This window comes from Schistocerca cancellata, chromosome 3 (genome assembly GCF_023864275.1).
Source record: "Schistocerca cancellata isolate TAMUIC-IGC-003103 chromosome 3, iqSchCanc2.1, whole genome shotgun sequence".
Lineage (NCBI taxonomy): Eukaryota > Metazoa > Arthropoda > Insecta > Orthoptera > Acrididae > Schistocerca > Schistocerca cancellata.
In genome coordinates this window covers 439,977,863-439,999,963 of record NC_064628.1, presented here as the reverse complement: position 1 = coordinate 439,999,963, position 22,101 = coordinate 439,977,863, and the positions used below count along the sequence as shown (strand labels likewise).

Here is a 22,101-nt window from a genome sequence, read left to right as displayed (position 1 = left end):
GTATTATTGAAGTTCGATGGCAGGAGGAACAAGACTTTTGGTCAGGTGAATACAGGGTTATAAATACAAAATCAAATAGAGGTAATGCAGGAGTAGGTTTAATAATGAATAAAAAAATGGGAGTGCGGATAAGCTACTACAAACAGTATAGTGAACGTATTACAGTGGCCAAGATAGACACGAAGCCCATACCTGCTACAGTAGTACAAGTTTATATGCCAACTAGCTCTGCAGATGACGAAGAAATTGAAGAAATGTATGATGAGATAAAAGAAATTATTCAGGTAGTGAAGGGAGACGAAAATTTAATAGTCATGGGTGACTGGAATTTGACAGTAGGAAAAGGGAGAGAAGAAAACATAGTAGGTGAATATGGATTGGGGCTAAGAAATGAAAGAGGAAGCCGTCTGGTAGAATTTTGCACAGAGCATTACTTAATCATAGCTAACACTTGGTTCAAGAATCATAAAAGAAGGTTGTATACATGGAAGAATCCTGGAGATACTAAAAGGTATCAGATAGATTTTATAATGGTAAGACAGAGATTTAGGAACCAAGTTTTAAATTGTAGGACATTTCCAGGGGCAGATGTGGGCTCTGACCACAATCTATTGGTTATGAACTGTAGATTAAAACTGAAGAAATTGCAAAAAGGTGGGGATTTAAGGAGATGGGACCTGGATAAACTGACTAAACCAGAGGTTGTACCGAGTTTCAGGGACAGCATAAGGGAACAATTGACAGGAATGGGGGAAAGAAATACAGTAGAAGACGAATGGGTTGCTCTGAGGGATGAAGTAGTGAAGGCAGCAGAGGATCAAGTACGTAAAAAGACGAGAGCTAGTAGAAATCCATGGGTAACAGAAGAAATATTGAATTTAATTGATGAAAGGAGGAAATATAAAAATGCAGTAAATGAAGCAGGCAAAAAGGAATACAAAAGTCTCAAAAATGAGATAGACAGGAAGTGCAAAATGGCTAAGCAGGCATGGCTAGAGGACAAATGTAAAGATGTAGAGGCTTATCTCACTAGGGGTAAGATACATACAGCCTACAGGAAAATTAAAGAGACCTTTGGAGAAAAGAGAGCCACTTGTATGAATATCAAGAGCTCGGATGGAAACCCAGTTCTAAGCAAAGAGGGGAAAGCAGAAAGGTGGAAGGAGTATATAGAGGGCCTTTACAAGGGTGATGTACTTGAGGACAATATTATGGAAATGGAAGAGAATGTAGATGAAGATGAAATGGGAGATACGATACTGCGTGAAGAGTTTGACAGAGCACTGAAAGACCTGAGTCGAAACAGGGCCCCGGGAGTAGACAACATTCCATTAGAACTACTGACGGCCTTGGGAGAGCCACTCCTGACAAAACTCTACCATCTGGTGAGCAAGATGTACGAGACAGGTGAAAAACCCTCAGACTTCAAGAAGAATATAATAATTCCAATCCTAAAGAAAGCAGGTGTTGACAGATGTGAAAATTACCGAACTATCAGTTTAATAAGTCACAGCTGCAAAATACTAATGCGAATTATTTACAAACGAATGGAAAAACTGGTAGAAGCTGACCTTGGGGAAGATCAGTTTAGATTCCGTAGAAATGTTGGAACACGTGAGGCAATACTGACCTTACGACTTATCTTATAAGAAAGATTAAGGAAAGGCACACCTACATTTCTGGCATTTGTAGACTTAGAGAAAGCTTTTGACAATGTTGACTGGAATACTCTCTTTCAAATTGTAAAGGTGGCAGGGGTAAAATACAGGGAGCAAAAGGCTATTTACAATTTGTACAGAAACCAGATGGCAGTTATAAGAGTCGAGGGGCTTGAAAGGGAAGCAGTGGTTGAGAAGGGAGTGAGACAGGGTTGTAGCCTCTCCCTGATGTTATTCAATCTGTATATTGAGCAAGCAGTGAAGGAAACAAAAGAAAAATTCGGAGTAGGTATTAAAACCCACGGAGAAGAAATAAAAAGTTGAGGTTCGCCGATGACATTGTAATTCTGTCAGAGACAGCAAAGGACTTGGAAGAGCAGTTGAACGGAATGGACAGTGTCTTGAAAGGAGGATATAAGATGAACATCAACAAAAGCAAAACGAGGATAATGGAATGTAGTCGAATTAAGTCGGGTGATGCTAAGGGAATTAGATTAGGAAATGAGACACTTAAAGTAGTAAAGGAGTTTTGCTATTTGGGGAGCAAAATAACTGATGATAGTTGAAGTAGAGAGGATATAAAATGTAGATTGGCAATGGCAGGGAAAGCGTTTCTGAAGAAAAGAAATTTGTTACCATCGAGTATAGATGTAAGTGTCAGGAAGTCGCTTCTGAAAGTATTTGTATGGAGTGTAGCCTTGTATGAAAGTGAAACATGGATGATAAATAGTTTGGACAAGAAGAGAATAGAAGCTTTCGAAATGTGGTGCTACAGAAGAATGTTGAAGATTAGGTGGGGAGAAGAGGAGTTTGTGGCACAACTTGACTAGAAGAAGGGATCGGTTGGTAGGACATGTCCTGAGGCATCAAGGGATCACAAATTTAGCATTGGAGGGCAGCTTGGAGGGTAAAAATCCTAGAGGGTGACCAAGAGATGAATACACTAAACAGATTCAGAAGGATGTAGGTTGCAGTAGGTACTGGGAGATGAAGGAGCTTGCACAGGAAAGATTAGCATGGAGAGCTGCATCAAACCAGTCTCAGGACTGAAGACCACAACAACAACAACAACAACAACAACAACAACAGTGGGAAGGAGTGTCGTACATCTCAGTGTAGTGAACATCTTTAAGATTGAGTATTATGCATGTTTTAAAAGCAATGGAACTGCATTGAAAGCAGATTGTTAATCAGGTCAAACCTCATAAGACTGTCAATATCTGAAAGCAATGTGCTAAATGCAAACTTCAATAATAGCACTCAACTTTGGAGTGAAAGAAACTTAAATTCAACGTAGTGGCACTTAGCTTGTATTTATTGGCTGTATTAATACAGAACCTTGTTCTTTCCCAAGTCTGCTTGTTACAGGATTGCTTTACATATTTTCTGTATTTGTTCAGTTTCCATTTCAAGTTTGCGATTAATTTCTTAAAGGTATAGTATGTGCCATATAAAGCTAAATTGATACTCTAGTTCTAAAAGATGAAACTGTACGTTTTTGTGTTGCTATGTATCCTCCTGATAAACATAGCTGTTTAATAATGCTTGTTTACTATGATTTGAATCAGAAGAGAGTCAAATTATTCTATTCTGTAAGTTGTGTGCCTTATTAAGGACTTTATAAGTTTCTAATCCAATAACTTGTGTATGCATTTTTAAAATTAATGTTTGTATATCTTTTCTGTATATTTGAGTTCAATGCTGTGAGGGATGTGATGTTATTTTCTGGTATCACATTTCAGATATGTTTTTAGTTAGCAACACAAAGGTATCATACATTCACAACAATATCATGCTGTAGTTAATTATATAAAAGAGAAAATTCAATTGAGGTAACTTAAATTATGAGACAGAATTGCCAGCCAGTACATATGTTCAGGAGGTAAAATTCCTTCTGAGGAGGAGGAGGAGGAGGAGGAGGAGGAGAAGAAGAAGAAGAAGAAGAAGAAGAAGATGATGATGATGATGATGATGATGATGATGATGAGGCATCCTTAAGGAATTATCTGAACAGAACAAAAACCGTTAGATAGAATATAGATGTACAGACAAATAAGTGATTACAATGCTGCCTGGTCCCCTCCCTCAACCATCCAACCAAGTGATTACAATTTCAGAAAAATTGGATTATTTATTTGAGAGAAAATCTTCAAAACTTGAACAAGTCAATTATGTATTGGTCCACCTCTGGCAGGGGTCAATAGAGTTGTTGAATGTCCTCTTGAGTGATATCATGCAAATTCTGTCCAACTAGTGCATTAGATTGTCAAAATTTGCAAGCTGGTTGGAGGACCCTGCCCATAATGGTCCCAACAATAAACCTCGGTGTTTCCAGTCAGTCTTCACTGGTGATCGGGGCTCAGTTCAAAGTGGAACTCATCACTGAAGACAATTCTACCCCAGTCAATTAGACTCCAGGCTGAAGAATGTTTGGAGATGTCTTGGACAGACCTGACTGTTGCCAGGCATGCAGCCCAGTAACCAGGAGTGCTGGCCTGGGGTGCCATTTCTTTTCATTGCAGTACCCTTTCTGTTGTCATCTGCAGCACCATTACAGCTTAGGGATACATTGATGATATGCTGCCCCCTTCCCCCTTTTTCTTTTATTTTGCAAGCCATCCTGAGATTACATTTTAGCATTTTTGCACAAGGTGAGAGCTTTTACTACTTTCTTCACACTTGCCTTCTCTAACCCCCCCCCCCCCCCCCCCTCCCCAGGAAGGAACTAATACTTCTAACACTTTGGATGGTGTCGTGAATTGCTGTGTTCACATATGTCTGTCAGTTGTATTAAGTATTTCAGTTCCTGAAGGTAAGTACTGGTCAGCGATTCTGTCTCGTGTTAATTTTCTAAATTATAGACAATCCTTTAAAAGGGAAAGGAGAATTACATGTCAAAAGTTCAACTAGACAATTTCCAGGCTTTATTATGGGCAACAAAATATTCCTGTAACATATTGTAGTGTGTGCTCCAGTGATGACATAGGAAACTTTTAGGAGTTGGAAACTAGGAAAAGCATTCCAGTATGCAAATGCCTTGGTTAAAAGTTTTGCACTAGTAGGAATAACTGTGCTAAATCTGTGGCTTTCCATCATATAAGATTTGTAGTGTACATGCGAATGGAAATACCCTAACAGTGTAATAGTCTCGCATCTTCTACCACGTTGCTTGCCACCACCATAGTCTCATTTTTGAGAGATACATTGTCAGAACTGTCAGAAGATGACTCATTTAACCTATTGGTTGCAAATTGTGCTTGCTACAAGTCAGGCTGTGCACTACATGATTATCACCTAATGCATCTATCAGCACTAACATGGGAACCTCCCCATCGCACCCCCTCACATTTAGTTATAAGTTGGCACAGTGGATAGGCCTTGAAAAACTGAACACAGATCAATCAAGAAAACAGGAAGAAGTCGTGTGGAACTATGAAAAAATAAAGAAAATGTACAAACTGAGTAGTTGATGTGCAACATAATTAACATCAAGGACTCTATGATACCAGGAGCGCTGTGGTCCCGTGGTTAGTGTGAGCAACTGTGGAACAAGAGGTCCTTGGTTCAAGTCCTCCCTCCAGTGAAAATTTTAATTTTTTATTTTCAGTTTATGTGACAAACTCTAATGTTTTCATCACTTTCTTGGGAGTGATTATCACATCCACAAGAAAACCTAAATCGGGCAAGGTAGAAGAATGTTTTTACCCATTCGCCAAGTGTACAAGTTAGGTGGGTTGACAAAATGCCTTCACCAGTGTCGTATGGAATGTATCAGACGTGTTTTCCTGTGGAGGAATCGGTTGACCTATGACCTTGCGAACAAATGTTTTCGTTTCCCATTGGAGAGGCACGTCCTTTCGTCTACCAATCGCACGGTTTTGCGGTGCAGTCGCAAAACACAGACACTAAACTTATTACAGTGAACAGAGACGTGAATGGTCGAACGGACAGATCATAACTTTGCGAAAATAAAAAAAGTAAATTTTCCACTCGAGGAAAGACTTGAACCAATGACCTCATGTTCCGCAGTTGCTCACGCTAACCACGGGACCACGGCGCTCCTGAGCTGACAGGGTCCTTGATGTTAATTATGTTGCGCGTCAACTACTCAGTTTATATATTTTCCTTATTTTTTTCATAGTTCCACACAATTTCTTCCTGTTTTCTCGATCGATCTGTATTCAGTTTTTCAAGGCCTATCCACTGTGCCAGCTTATAACTAAATCTGAGGGGGGGTGCGATGGGGAGGTTTCCTTGTAAGTAGCCCGCATTTGGGTTTCTACCTGGGCTGGGGTTACCAGAATGGCCAAATATTACTAGATGCTTTCTGTGGTGTCTCATTCTGTTGCTGTAAGGTTTGTCATCCTGGGGATGAATGTTATTCTATGTGTAAATATTAGTTTCTGACTTCAAGGCTTCTCTGTGAATTCTTGGTCTATACTCATAGCAGTGAAGGAAGACACAGAGGGCACACTTAAATTTGTCAGCAGCAACTGGTGGGTGACAAAAATGACAAGTCAGCTCATCAGTATCAGCCAAAGGCTTAATGTACATATTTGTTAAACGTAATAGAGTTCAACATTTTTATTTTAGTGTGGAAAATAATCTGACTGGGCCAGCAGATGATATAGTGATTTTATGTCTGCGCTCTGAAATTCCTAAAGTCAAACGGACAATTTCAGCTTTCCCTTCATTCCTGATTTTATGTAAAGTATACAATATCAGCATATAAGTACCTTGAAAAGAGTAGCAGTTACTTCATAATTCTATTTAATTGCAGGTGTTGCTTGCTTATGCCATTTGTTCCAAATGAGTGCCATAGTAACTAGTTTAAGTAGTTTAATGTGCTTGTAGCATGTTGATATGTGTTGTAGATGACTTGCATGATTTTGCTCTATACATTTCCTTTTGCAGTGACTGAGCATTGCGTAGATGAAGTAGAACCTCAAACTGTATATTACTCAAAGCTACTATGATTTCTACTAAGTAAGAAGTATATATTCATAATCAGAAATATATATTAACAATATTTGAGACAGATGTGGTATGTGTGCTTATTAGCCACTAAAACTGAATGTTTGCCTAAAGCTGGCAAAAGCATATATGTACAAAATAAGGGTGAGGCCCTAACATTCAAAATTTTGTAAATACTTTCAGGAGAAATGATACAACATGAATGAAAAGAGACAGGGCTGGATAAATGCAAGCAAATAGCAAGGATAATCAAATCTATTCTTTGTACATAGGTACTACACCTTCACAAACCGTTACCAAATATCGTAATTGTTCAACATTGAATTTCAGTATTTCACTTACCAACCTCATGGCATTTCCTGCCCCAGTCTCTCTCTGTTTGCCAACACCAGACTTTTTTGTTCCTCTGATCAACCTTATTTAAACAAAAATTTAATTTCTTGGCTGTACTTGTGTGCATTCATTGGTTTGTATATTCTGTTCTGATTCACAATTATAAACAACATATTACCTGTTTGGGCTTGAAGGCAGGTGACATAGAAGTCAAAATTATCTGTAGTTGTGGAAGCCAGTGGTATTTCTCTTGGTTTGCAAATTTGTAGTTCTGTTCTTTCAGACCTACCAAAAAAATTGTTGCAGCTTCACATTCACTATAGCAACTTCTCACACATTAAGGATTCTCTAGTTTATTGGCATCCTAGGCATAACCTCATTTAAATCAGCCCCTACCATTCATTGTTTCCTAGCCCTAGCATAACAACATTCTGCCAAAATAGAACCATTGTACTCTTGTTGATTACCATGTTTCAAATAGCAATTACAACAAGATTGTAACTTCCTGAAATTACTGAACATTTTATGTCACAGGGAATGGTAATTTTGGCTTAAGTGCCCAGATCGTAAGGATATTACAAATGTTAAACAGTATTTAAAGGTGTGCTAGGTGCTGTTAAGGTGAATGATGGTTGAGGCAAAACCATTGTTCTGGGCTTCTGCTGTACCCCAGTTGTAATGAGGCTTATCCAAATAAGGTGTGGCTATGTTTAGATAGACCGCTATTCCCCCCCTCCCCCCTAATCGGCTTTCCCCACTCTGCTCATAGCTGATGGCTCTTAGGTTAGTTATCGAGCTTACTAATTCTAACAAAGAAACTACCAGTGGATCAATTATACCATCAGCAGCATACACAGACAACCAACCAATTTACCTTACGATTCTTGCAGGGTAGTCCATTAAAAACTAAATGAAAAAAATAAAGAAAAGAAAAATAAAGAAAATCATAATAGACCCTTTATTGTATCACAAAAGTCGTTTTTGCAATGAAAAAAGCAGGTGGCTCCTTCGAAACGGTTTCACTGTTCTATATACAAATTTGCAGTGTATTGCTGGTAGATTCAGATATGTGAAATAATTTATGAATGGTAGATTACTAATAGAAATGTCTCGTTTCTCTCCTAGCAGAGCAGATGCAAAACATTGATAAGCTTGGTGACCACCCCAATTTTAACGGAACTTAACACCACCCTGAATTTCAGCAAGTATCTTGTTCCCTGTATAGATCTGAAGTAAACTGAGCTTTAAGAAGTGGAGGGGGAATGAGAAAAACAAGACTGTAATAGAAGAAATAAATATCATGGGTAGATGGCAAATTATACCTATACTTAATTCATCAATGTTTCAAGAACGTGTCAAGATTGGTTTCTGTTGGCTTAAGGTAGTATCCAATGTACTCTACCCTTCACATGGTTTAAATGCTTGTATTATGGGTGCACCAAATTTACATAAATCAACAGGATTGGAAAAACTAAATCAGAACCATCACACCACACAAAATTGATTCTATCTGGTGAACCAAAAGGAGACTCTCCAGGAGGTTGCATAGATGAATAGGTCAGCCAGTGGAAACCTGCAAGCCTTTCAAATCAACCACCAACAGCCACTGATTCTTCTGCTCATTGTGAGGCTAAAGACAAAGAAAAACCAAACCACTGAAATGTCTTCCATAGTATAATGAAACATAAATGAGTACATGAAACATTCTTGATAAACATCGTACATGAAATCCATATAATGTTTCATACTTGTGACAGTAGCCACCCTTTTCATTAATAAAACTGAGTGCAAAAGGAGTAAATGAATTTGGCAGATTAATATGATGCAGTGGTACCCCTCCCACCAGAGAGTACCTTGATGCCAATGATAATATGTAGAATAAGGGTCATATCCCTCTGTAATGTCTTGGTTGTTTGGAATTTGGTCTCTATAAGAATCAGTAGCATTTCTGGTGAAGACAATAATGGATGTTGTTGAAAGGTCAGAATATTGTACAGATTTATGGGTCATGTCTGTGAAATAAGGTCCCCAATTTTTTAATTTTTTTCCTTCCACATAGAAAACACTTTTATTGGCAATGAATGTTACATTGACAGGAAGGGTATACTTCCACCTATTTTTATATTCAGTGCAGCACTCAGCAAAAGCTGATTGCCTTGTTTGTGTTAGTCGGGTGTGTCACTGATCTTCCTAGCATCTCTGCTCAACTATTCTGATAGTCTGCCTAGCGTATGACTGCCACATCCACGTGGAATGTGATACACAGACTTAGATCCTCTTTAATGGTAAAAAGCGTACTTTTTAACAAAGAGATAGAGGGGCAGGCCAGTACTTACCTCAGCTCAGTACGGCCGATAGATACACAAAAAACAGAACCAAAAATTTACGTTCCTAGCTTTCGGAACAAATGTTCCTTCATCAGGGAGGAGAGAGGGGAAAGAAAGGGAAGAAGGGAAAGTAGATTCAGTTACTCACAACCCAGGTTATGAAGCAACAGTTGCAACTGTTGCTTCATAACCTGGGTTGTGAGTAACTGAATCTACTTTCCCTTCTTCCCTTTCTTTCCCCTCTCTCTTCCCTGATGAAGGAACATTTGTTCCGAAAGCTAGGAATGTAAATTTTCGGTTCTGTTTTTTGTGTATCTATCGGCTATACTGAGCTGAGGTAAGTACTGGCCAGCCCCTCTATCTCATTGTTAGTATTTGTTTCACATCTTTATATGAGATTTTCCATTAATCATTTAAAGCATACTTCTTATCTTAGTTGAAGGGTGCAAAACACACTGGATGGATGTTTCTGTAGGAGGTTGCTGATTTTTCTGGATATTAGGCCAGCATAAAGCAGATAAGCAGTTTTTGGCTTCCATTGCTCCGTCTCAGTCTCGGCTTCTCTCTCAGGTATCATTGCCTGTTAAGTTATCATCTGAGCATCCATTCCTTCGGAACACTATTCATAGGTGGTATAATTCTGCAGTGAGGCTCTCCTTGTCTGAAATTTAAGAGCTCTGTTGTGCAGAGTCATTAGCATTGAATTTCTATGTGATGAATGGTGGTGGATCAAGTAGTGGAGATAGAAGTCTGTGTGCTTAGGTTTTCTTTACCTAGCAATCCATTTGTTCTCCTAACTGACTCAACAAGGAAAGTTAGTTGCCCTCTTGGTCAAGATTCAGCATGAACTTTATATTATGATGGATAGAGTTTGAATGTGCCAGCAATTTTGAAGCTTTCCCTCTTCAAGTGGCCGCACGACAAATGTATTGTCCATGTGCTGATAGAAACACATTTGTTTCTACTTGGTGGATTCTAGAGCCTTTGCTTCAAAGTATTACATTCATCATGATGGATGATAAGAGTGTCAGTACCTGGACGGCACATTTGTGGTGTGGCCAAATGGATTGAAGAGCTTCAAGAGTTCCTAGAACATTTAAACTCTTATCTATCGCAATATGAAATTGATGTGATAGTTAAGAGAAGAATGAACGTATCCCTATGTCACAGTGTATATAGAAAACCTACGCAAACTGACCTCTATCTCCATGCCTCGAGCCATCAGCATCTTTCACGAAGAAATTTAGTGCTAAAGATTGTGCTACATAGAACTTGATAAATTTCATACAATGATAGCCTTACCAAAGAATTAAAACACCTATAAATAATGTTATGGAGGAATGGGTACTCAGATCATTAATCTGAACAGGCAATAGAGTAAAAATCAAGAATGCCAGAGAAGAAGGTTGAGACTGAGACTAGGAAAAGAAGCCAAAAATCATTTACATACAGATTTACATACATAATGTGCAAGCCATTGTATGGTGTGTTGTCGATGGTAATTTGTAAAACTGCTAGTCATTCCTTTCCTCTTCCATGTGTAAATAGAGCTAGAGAAAAATGATTTTCTACATGCACCAGAAAGAACCCTAACTTCTCTTATCTCATCTCCATGGTCTTAAACAAAATGAATGTTAGCAGCAGTAGAATCATTCTGCAGTCAGCTTCAAATGTGGGTTCTTTTAAATTTTCTCAATAGTGATTTGCAAGAACAATGTTGTCTTTCCTCCAGGGATTCATGAAGCATCTCCATAATACTTGCTTGTTGATTGAACCTGCCACTAACAAATCTAGTAACCTGCTTCTGTGTTGCTTTGATGTCTTTCTTTAATCCGATATTGTGGGGATCCCAAACATTTGATCAGTCCTCAAGAATGGGTGGAACTAGTATTCTGTATATAGTCTCCTTTGTACTTGAGCTACACTTTGCTAAAATTGTCCCAAAAAACCTTATGCTGGCCCAGGCTCTGGAAAGAGTGATAGCCTTCCACAGAAACGTGGTATCCAGTGTATTTTGCTTCCTTCAACTAAGATAAAAAGTGTTCTTTGTAATCTTAAAGGTGATTAGATATCTGAAAGCCAGGTGTGTATCGTATTCCATGCAAATGTGGCATTTCTTAATGAGGGGGAAACTATTAGAACAGTTTAGGAGAAATGCAAGAAACATCAGCATACACATGACGACAACAATGAAGCAAATCAGCTTTCATGAAGCATTGCCTTGAATAATTCTGAAATGAAATAATGTTGGAGCAGTGCAGTGGTACAAATGCCAAGTTTCTAGGACAGCATAAATAAGAAGTCAATCAAAATAAAGACATCAGAAAACCTAATAAACAGGGATGGAGGTTTCAATTTAAATAACACTTGGGTCCCAGTACTCAATTTATTAAAATCTCACCTGCATCATATCCACCAGAGCAGAAAATGCTGAGAAAATTTGTGTTTCATGGAATATCAGTGTGAGGTCTGAAAAACAAATGAACATGAAAAGATATTGTGTGTGTTGTGCATCGAATACAGCTATAAATAGCGGAGTGAGATCAACTCTTGTTGGAATCCAGGCAGTGAGTACACATAAAAGCAAAACTCACAGAACCTAACGAAAATGGCTGTGTTGTCATCAAAATATTGTGCATAAAATGGAGACATAGCTTACACACACACACACACACACACACACACACACACACACACAGTGTCATTTGCCTCATATTCCATCTGTGAATGGAACGGGAAGGAAGTGTGGTGCCGTCTGCCGCTACTTGATAGTAAGTTTTGGATTATAGCTATAGATGCAGATGTGAAGATGTGACAAGTGTGTAAAATGTGTTCTTTGTCCCCAGATGCCTTTGTGGCATACCATACCATACCATACACACCACTGCTCACCCAGCCATGGAGAAACGTTTTAATAATTTGTGATTCTTCAGTTTCTCCCCACATATTTCTTGTTTGAACAGTCCTCGGGTGTACTGCCGGTCCATAGTGTCCAGCGGGCACAAAATTTCTGCAATCAGACATGTCACCATCGTCTGGTGTGCTGACGAACTGAGCTCCTGATGGCAGGCGGCCATCTTAAATCCCCTCCTCCTGCGAGACGTTCTCTCCGCAGTCCACACCTGCAGCCACGTATCGGCGGTTGCTGAGATGCTGGCGACGGTGTCTGTGGTGGTGTCAGTGTAATTGCCTCGTCTGCTCTGGTCACCCGTTCGTTTTCTTTGCTGGATGTCTTTTTAATTAGACTCAATGCTGGTTCCCATGCTGTGCTGAGGTTATAGCTGCAGTCTCAGATGGGGCATGGGAACCAGCATTGAGTCTAATTAAAAAGCTGCTCAGCAAAGAAAACGAATGGGCAACCAGTGCTGATTAGGCAATTACACTGATGCCACCACAGATGCCGATGCCAGCATCTCAGTGACCGTCGACACACAGCCACGTGCACAGACCGTAGAGAGAATGCCTCGCAGGGGGAGGGGATTTAAGACAGCCACCCGCCCTCAGAAGCTCAGTTTGTCAGTGCACCAGATGATGGCGACATGTCTGATTGCTGAAATATTGTGCCCGTTGGACACCATGGACTGGCAGTACACCCGCTGACTTTTCAAGCAGTTTTAATAATTATTTATCATCAGTAAGGCCTTTTCCATACAAAGCAACGTTTCTTTTCAGAAATAGATGTAGCAAGCATTGTTTTATGCTGTGTTTGGCATAAATTAGCACCATGACTTCATAAGAAGTCCAGATTTTTTTTTTTAAGTTCGTGCCTTTTGATTTTTAGATTTTTATTTTATAATATTTAAGTGAGCACCTCAGTTTTAACTGTTGTATACATTAAAATCCTTCAGAGTTGACCACTGTATCATCATACAAAATACTTAAAATATCAGAATGTATATACTATACAATACAAATAAAAAAATAATCAATGTGTTGACTGATCCCACCCACACATTACTACGAGTGACCTGATGGTGAATGGACTTTGTCACCAAAACTTCATGGAACACCTAAGATTTATAAGGAAACCTGCCACTTCAGGCTTATACCAGTAGGACTGACTCAATCACAATGTGACAAATTATCTGACCAGAAAATTACATCACTTTGTGGATACAAATGCGCCCCCTCCCCCCCACCACACACACACACACACACACACACACACACACACACACACACACACACACACACACGTAGATGTAAGTAAATGGTTGTTGTGAACAAATGGGTGTATTGGGAGGGATTCTTTTCCAGTGGCAGCAGAAAATCTTTGTCTAAGCTCTTGATCAAACTGTATAAAGATCTGCACAATTTGCCCATGCTACTGGCTGTAATATATGAATGACACATTCACCACCTGGCTGCATGGAGAAGCAGCACCACGAAAGTTCCATTGGAATCTCAGCAACTTGCCCAAGAACTTTCAGTTTTCCCAGGAATGAGAAAAGAATGGTATAAATCCATTTCTGGAAATGAAGGACTGTATCTCCCAATGGCAAATGGAAACCAATGCAGACCAGCTGATACCTACATCCAAATCAAACTATCATATAAAGTTCAGAACAGTTACATCATGTGCGTGCTTGGTGTATGAACCCACCTGATTGGTAATGTCAGCAACATCAAATAGGAACTGAGAGTCACTTGACATCTTCTCAGCCAGCAGATACAACAGCAAAATAATAAAAATGGCCATGGTGTCCAACAGAAAGCAAGACATACAGAATTAAATAAGAGAACAACTACTGGTGATACACTTATATTTTGTTGAAGTCTTCACCAAACACTTAGGCTAGGTTATTAATCAACTTTTCAGAATGGCCACAAATCCAGAATTTAGTTGGATCCACTAAGGGTGCTGTAAAAGCCTTCAAACTACTATCATGTATGCGATACATTGTATGGTGCCACCTAAATAGGAAAAACTGGGAAGCCTGTTAACAATAACATAGCAGAAATTAACATTGTGTTCAATTGGGCGACTGCAACAGATTGTCAATAGTACATACTGTCATGTGGTCAGCCTGTAACATTCCAAGACATCTGCATGTTTGCTGTTGATGTGCCCAAGCAAAACAAGAAAGGCAACAGAAATTATGAATGAGCCTAACATCAACAGAGAGGATTGCTATAGGCTTCTGATGTCCTTTTGTCTCTAACTGAGGAGTTTTCATTTCACATATTAAAGGAACTTAAAAAAACATGGAATATTCTATATCAATTGGTCTTTTTAAATCTTGCATGTCTCCTCTTCTGTCTCGAATATTCTTAATAAATATGTGTTCCAGGTGCATGTCTTTCAGGGGGCAGCTTCATTACTTTGTAGTTAATGTATCTCACTTGTAATCAGTAGTTTTCTTATTATTTGATCTCTTGAGATATTACAGAACTTGCTTTGAACATTTTCTTTGCATGATTGGAATTGACATATTAGTATCTAAAGTTTCATGCTCTTATGTCAGTCTCACTGTCAGTATAGATATTTAAGTGGTGTGTGGTATTAGATACAACGAGCTGTGAGCAGCCGCATGGAGGTTAACTTGAAGCTGGAACAAGATGACATGGAAGGAGTGGATGACCGTGAATGGGTGAGTTGAAATGTTTAGAAAATATAAAATGTAAATGCAGTAAATCACAGTCTAAAGAAAAAAATCAGAAACACTTTTATTGTAATTGAGAGAGATCAATATTATTCTTCCTGAGGAACCTATGAATGATTGATAGAACACATGGAGCAGGCTTTATTGTTCAGGTTTTGTAAATTCTGGTGCTCTTCTTTTCAACTTGATCTAGAGAATATATGATGTAGCGATGCCAAAATGAGCAGTGAGATACAGTAGTGAAAGAGAACAACACAAAATAAAAATAAATAAATAAATAAATAAAAACTATAGGAATGAACAGTAAAAGTCTGAGGCAACGTAATTGGAGACGAGGCTGAGACAACCCACATGGGAAAAGTACATGTGTAAAAACAATAAGAAAGAAGTGGATTGTGGGATGCAGTTCTGCTTATGAGCATTGTTCAATAATTAAGTAACCTTAAGTTGAAGTTTTTTAACACATTTCTTGTTCTTTTTCTGAGGATTGACATGAATCATGTTCTGCATTGTTTCATTTCTTATTCTGTCCTTTCTCATGTTATCCAAAATCCCTCATAGAAAGTGTGTCTCTCTTGCTTGTATTCTACTCAGCTCTTCCTTTATTCAGGTCGAACATTCTGATCCCTAGGCCAAAGGTGATAGATAATGTGATTTTTGTATAATGATCTTTGCTTTAGCAGGTATTTTCCAATTCCTAATTATGTCTGCACAAAATAATAAAATTTCTGGGCAATTTTCTGTCCTGTTCAAAATTTCTTGTTTGATATTTCCTTTCCTCATCAACTTAATTCTTAGATATATGAAAGTGTCTACATCTTTAATAATTTTCCCATTACAACTTACAGCCTTCATTTTTCCATGTCCCCTGCTGATTTTCATTACCTCACACTTTGTTAACATTATTTCCATGCCTGCCTCTTCAGCTATCATCTGTCAGATATGAGTTGTTCTTCAAATTTTTGCTCATTGTCTTCTCATATCATCAAGTGTGATATGCTATGATTTTCATATCATTTGCTGTTGACCCTTGGCAAGTTTTCTTTCTGATGTTGTCCATGACTATAAGTCGGGATGGTGGTCACAGGCCACATTAATATTACTGTCCAATGTTGCCTAAAGCTAAGGCCATAACAGCAGGCATTTGGCAGTCTAGTTTCTACATGAAGTGCAGTGCTAAAGACTTCGTCCTTGTTTGGAGCTGGACTGACAACTATTGTTGCTGCTTTCATTAGATAGGTATGCACCGTCTAAGGCTGACTGTTCCATCTTGAATGCCTACCTGCCCCTACAGGGGTAGTCAGGGATGACCAACTACTGTCGCTCAGACAGTAAGGGAGCCATGTCATAACCAACACAATCATACTGCCATGGCCGAGTGCCAGTTGGCTCACATGCTGGCAGAAGTTGGTGCAGTAGTTCATCCTGATGGGTAACTTATTCTGCTTGTACCTGCCCACAGGTATGTGACAGGCGGTTACTGGTGCCCATGCCCCTTGGGCCCACACTGCTTTTAATGATCATTCCAGTACATAATTTCACCCTATTGGGAAACTGATAGTCTGTAATAAATTATCATTTGGCAGTGAATTATGTGCTGAAGGAAATATCACCACACGTTTAATCTGTTCAGGAAGTATCATACTGAGAATAATTATTAATCTGTGACTCAAACTACATATAAAAAGACAGGGCCATTTATACTGGACATTGTGGTAATATTTTTTCAGTTTTTTTAGAAATGCATTACAAGAAACATTTGCTTCCCTTACTAGCCACACAGATTAAGGTTATGAAAGGAAGACACTATAATTTTGTGAGAAGTAGTGATTGTAAAAAATATCATGACAATTTGGTTTGATGTGTATTGGCATGTTCATTGTAAGGTAATACTGATGCTAACAAGACCAGTATAGAAGAGTAATAGCCATTGCAATACACTTGAAAACACTTCTGATGTAAGAGGTCAAAGCTGTGTAACTACATTGATCACGTGAATGGGTAAAGATAAACCACTCCTAAGTTTATGTATAGGGAAGATGGTCCTAGTTTTACCCTCGTGATTTTCTGTTATCATCCTGTTCCAAATAGTGACTAATATTCCCCCATCCTCAGATGACCATACGGCATTTCTCAGTGTCAACTTCTAACAGCTTTGGGTAACTACATACCTGTATTATTGCTTTCTTGCTTGTTAGACTATGAGAATCTCTTTACGTATGAATTATAAAACAGGAGCTACTATTATCTCTGCTCAAAGTGTTTTATTGATCATTTATGGCTTCATCATTGAGAGGACTGATCATCTCTTTTGTTACAAATATAAAAAAATTAGACACTGAACTAAATAAAGTCCAAAACTGAAAAGTGAAAGGTAAATGTTTCATTAGAGCGTCACACAGTTTCCTTTCTGAAAAGCTGTTAGTGTTGTCGCACACTGATATGTAGTCGTCACCTATTTGTGCAAGTTTTCTTCTAGAAGATGTATCAACCTTACACATTGATATGTATCCTGTTCTGTAGCTGAACAATAATTGGATTGCAGTTTTTGACCTGTATTCCTATTGTAGTTGGTGATGGGAATTCCACCATAATAATTGTTGACATTGTCCTGCAAATTTATATCAACAAATAGGTTTTTAGTTTACACCTGTATTCTTGATGTCTGACTTTCTTCTAACCATACCCAGTCTGAAAATCATATTTACAGAATTTCCAATCTACATGTTAGAAGAAGGTACTTGCTTCAGCTGCTTTGAATTTACGACAAATAGAACTCAGATTTGTATCATCTTTCCAGTAATCTTCAATAAGATTCAAGCTTTGTTTAATCAGTACATTTGGAAGTTTGACATCTACAGAAGATAGAAAAGTTATGTTCTCTCATCTCTTCCTCATGCAGCACATTCTTAACAATTTGCTTTTCAAGAATAACATCATTGAATAAAACTAATGAATCTGTTTACAAATGTGAAAGAATACTTTCTAATGTTCTAATTAGAGGCCTCATTAAGAAATTTCATAAATTGGATTATATTAAAAATGTATCCCAAAGGGTACCGTGTTTGCCAGCGTAAAGAAGCACTTTTTTTCCTTCAAAAATAGATCCAAAAACTGGATGTGTCTTATACACCATTAGCAACTTAAGGTATGTACCTATAAGCTCCATTTCTTCAGAATTCCTATGTTGTGGCTTGAAGCAATTCACTGTTAGCTTCATTGTGAATTTTGAGCATTCCAGTTATATAGAGTTCAGTGGATGCACATGCACATCATTAACGGTTTTTATGTTGTTTGTACAATTTTCAGTTATTGTGTTTAGTGTGGAGGTCAATTTGTGTTGAACCTATATTGTGGTTTTATTTGCAACTATGGTTGAAAAACAGCACTCCTATACTATTGCATTTAAGCTGCAGGTGACTTTATATGCTAAAGTGCATGAAAATGATGCAGCATAAATGCATCTTTAACTGAAAAAACATTAATAACTTGGTGGAATCAGGAAGATGTTCCAAATAAAGCACCTTGCAGTAAACATAAAATAAGAAGTGGAACTGTTAAATGCCCAAACATGATGCAGAACTCAATACTTGGATTTTAGAGAACAGACATGCAGGAATTTCAGTTTCTACAGAAATGGTCTTTTATCAAGCAAAAGCATTATCTAAAACTAAGAGATTCCTGAATTCACTGGGTCAACATCATGGTAGTCAAAATTTATAAAGACATATTGGATTTATATGTGAACAAAGACAATAACATCGCAGAAGATGCCACCTGAGTATGAGGAACAAATTTCGATTTGTTATTAATGCAAGGAAAAGAGAAAGTACAAACTTTACAAATTGGAAATGTGGACAAGATTCTAGTAACCTTTTATGTGCCTTGTAACAGAACTGTGGTTTCCAAGGCCCAAAAAGTGTTACTGTTAAAACTTCAGGGCATGGAAAGACTCACTACACAGTCATTTTATGCTGCTGTGCTGATGGGACAAAATTGCCAACACTTTTGATTTTTAAAAGAAAGATGTTTCCTAAGGAACAATTACTGAAAAGAGTAATTGTCTGTGTATGCAATAATTAATGGATGGATGGATGGATGGATGAACGAATGAGATTATGGGTAGATGAATTTGGTCTAGGTGACCTGGAGGCCTAGTGAAGAAGCCTGCCATGTTAGTATGGGATCAATTTCATTCTCAGAGAATAGATGATGCTAAACATAGACTAAATGAACTGAAGACTCAGTTAGCTGTAATTCCAGGGGGACTAACTAGTTTACTTCAATCATTTGATGTATATATCAAACAGTGGAACAAATGGATGCAATCTTCAGGTTTTGAAACTGCACTTTCAGGAAGGAGGAAGAGAACTAGCATTTCTCAAGTTGTTGAGTGGGTCAAAGCTTCATGGGACTCTTATAAACGCTGAAACAGTGATTAAATTGTTTGAGAAGTGTGGAATCAGTAAAGCACTGAATGGTATAAAGACTAATTTATTGTATGCGGATTCAAATTCTGACATTGCAGCTCCGGGCATTTCTACCTTCAACCCTGAGGATGAATTTTGCAGATCTGAGGATGAATATTAAAAGATGATCACTTTTTCCTACTTACATTGCATAGATGTTTGATGTACCTGCACATGTGTTGTAGTTGTTTTGCAGTAGATGCGTTAAGTGAGAAATTTTTTCCCTAAGAAGTCTTAAAAAGTGAGGTGCATCTCTTATGCTGGTGCATCTTATAAGCTGGCAAATATGGTAATCAGATACAGGTAGCTGGTAAAACATCACCATCTGATGGGCAATAATAAGTCACCACCCCTCCACCCAACACTCGTTTTTGGACAAAAAACGTGAATATGCACTGGTGCACAAGATGAAACAGTTACCATCACAGCCAATGTATGATATTGGCAGATAAGAAAGTTGAAAGATTTTGCAATAGGAGCTTAGAATATACAAACACTGTAGAAACATTTAAAAATGAAAGAAATAGTTGAAGAGGTCATGCAGTTAAATACAATACACGCCACTACAAGAAGTGAGATAGCAAGGACAAGGATAGATAAATATTCCTCAATACTCTCTTATGCGTAGTGATGCATAAAGAAGAAAAGTCAATCTGGAACTGGCATTATAATAACAAAAATGATGGGGACCTGTGTATTGATATTTGAAGCTATAAACAAAAGGCTTGGCAGATTGAGAATAAAAGGTAAATCTGGGAATATGACAATAACAACAGCATACTCACCAACAGGACAAACAGGAGGAAGAAGAACAGGACAGTTTTACGAGAACATTGAATGCCCCTGTAGTAAAGTACCAAAATGTGACATACTGTTAGTTTTGGGAGACTTGTAACATTGGGCTCAGTGGCTGCAGAGGAATATTATTAGGCAGGTACAACCTGAAAATGAACCTATGCTATGTCAGTTTCCTGCTAGAAATAATTTACTCATTAAGAGTACCAATTTTCCACATGAAATGAGACATCTTGGGACATGAAACTTGAATGTTGATGGAGTAGTTAACCAAACTGATCATGTTTTAGTAAAAGCACATCATGCCTTGTCAGTCACAGATGTACTGAGCTGCAGGAATCCAGTTTACTATGAAGACTACTATGCTGTAAAAGCTGCAGTGAGAGAGAAGTTGCGTATGATAAATAACTGCAGAACAGAAAAAAGAGTAAATTGTGACATAGAATAACTAAATCATGTGGAAACCGTAAAAATAACCAAATAAAATTAAGAGATACTACAAGAGATGATGAGGAAATGGTAAGAGACCAAGACAAGTGGAACATGACCCAGAAAGCAGTAAAATAGGTACCAGAAAACAAATTACTTGGGATTAAAAGAAAAGAAATAAACAAACAATCTGATGACAAGTGTAGACTAGGGACAGAGAATAGAATTATGGTAAGATTGACTATGCTACAGAGAAAAAGAAAATATGCAGAGGTACGAGGAGATACCCAAAGAAACCCGGAATAACACTGCCGTGGACGGAGCTTGTGTAGCATGCATTTCTGCCGCTAGGCATTTACAGTGCAATTCATTGCTGCCTGTTTTGTCAAACAGTCTTGTTCTGTTCATCTGCAGTGATTGTTTTTGCTAGCACTGTTTTGTTCTTGTTCGGTTTTTTTTATGATGGCAACTTTGAGTGAACAACATGCAGCTATGAAATTTTGTTTTCTGTATGGTAAAAATGTTGCTGAAATTGTTTCAATGTTTAAAACAGCTTACCAAGATCATGCTATGGGTAAAACTCAAAAGTATGAGTGGTTTGCTCTATTTAAAAATGCGACATGTCAATTGGTGACAAACCTCGTTCTGGATGTCCATCACCTGCCTGAATCAGTGAAAATATTGAAAACATTCAAGAGCTTGCGCTCACAGACCATCAACAGCCAGTTGATCAATTGTCAGAGATTAGCATGTAATATTGGAGCTCAGTTCAGCGAATTTTAGTGGAAGACTTGGAAATGAAAAGGGTTACTGCCAAGTTTGTTCCTTGGTTCAAGTTGAAACATATTGTGATTTGAAACAACAGCTTGAAACTTATCCAAAATTTTTGTCAAAGGTTATTACTGGTGATGAGTTGTGGTGCTGTGATTATGACCCAGAAACAAGTAACAGTCAAGCGAAAGATATCATTCTCATCCCGTCAAAAAAAAAAAAAAAAAAAAAAAAAAAAATCGAAACAATGCTAATTTGCTTTTTTGATGTCTAGGGTGTAGTTCATTCAGAGTTAGTTGCTCCAGGTCAGACCATCAATCAAACCTTTCATTTTGATGTTTTAGGAAGATTGCGCAACAGTGTTCATGAAAGCAGACCCAATTTGTGGTAGACAGGAGACTGGTGCTTCCACCATGACAAAGCACCTACACACACACCCATCTCTGTTAGACAGTTTTTGACTAAAAATGGCAGGGTTCCACTGTCCCACGCACCTTATGTGCCTGACCTGGATCCATGGGATTTTTTTATTTTTGGGCTGGAAAGGACACTGATTTGACAACATTGAAGGAGTCAAGGAAGAAAATGAGGGAAGATCTGTCAGCCATTTCTAAAGATGACTACAAAAAGTGTTTTGAATAGTGGAAGCACCAGTGGGACAAATGTGTTAGTTGTAATGGGGAGTATTTTGAAGAAGATAAGGTGGTTGTGTGAACATTTGAAAATGTATAGCCTTTCATAA

At 38.1% G+C, this 22,101-nt stretch overlaps 1 protein-coding gene across 3 annotated transcripts in view; it reads left to right on the top strand.

Moving 5' to 3' along the window:
* The window catches only part of LOC126175192 (coronin-7), a 244,646-nt gene that overhangs the window by 204,187 nt on the left and 18,358 nt on the right, over positions 1-22,101 (top strand). For all 3 annotated transcript variants that reach the window (XM_049921787.1, XM_049921789.1, XM_049921788.1), the window contains one exon: positions 14,800-14,883. In XM_049921787.1, coding sequence (XP_049777744.1) covers positions 14,800-14,883 — 84 coding nt within the window. The remainder of the gene's footprint in view (positions 1-14,799; positions 14,884-22,101) is intronic.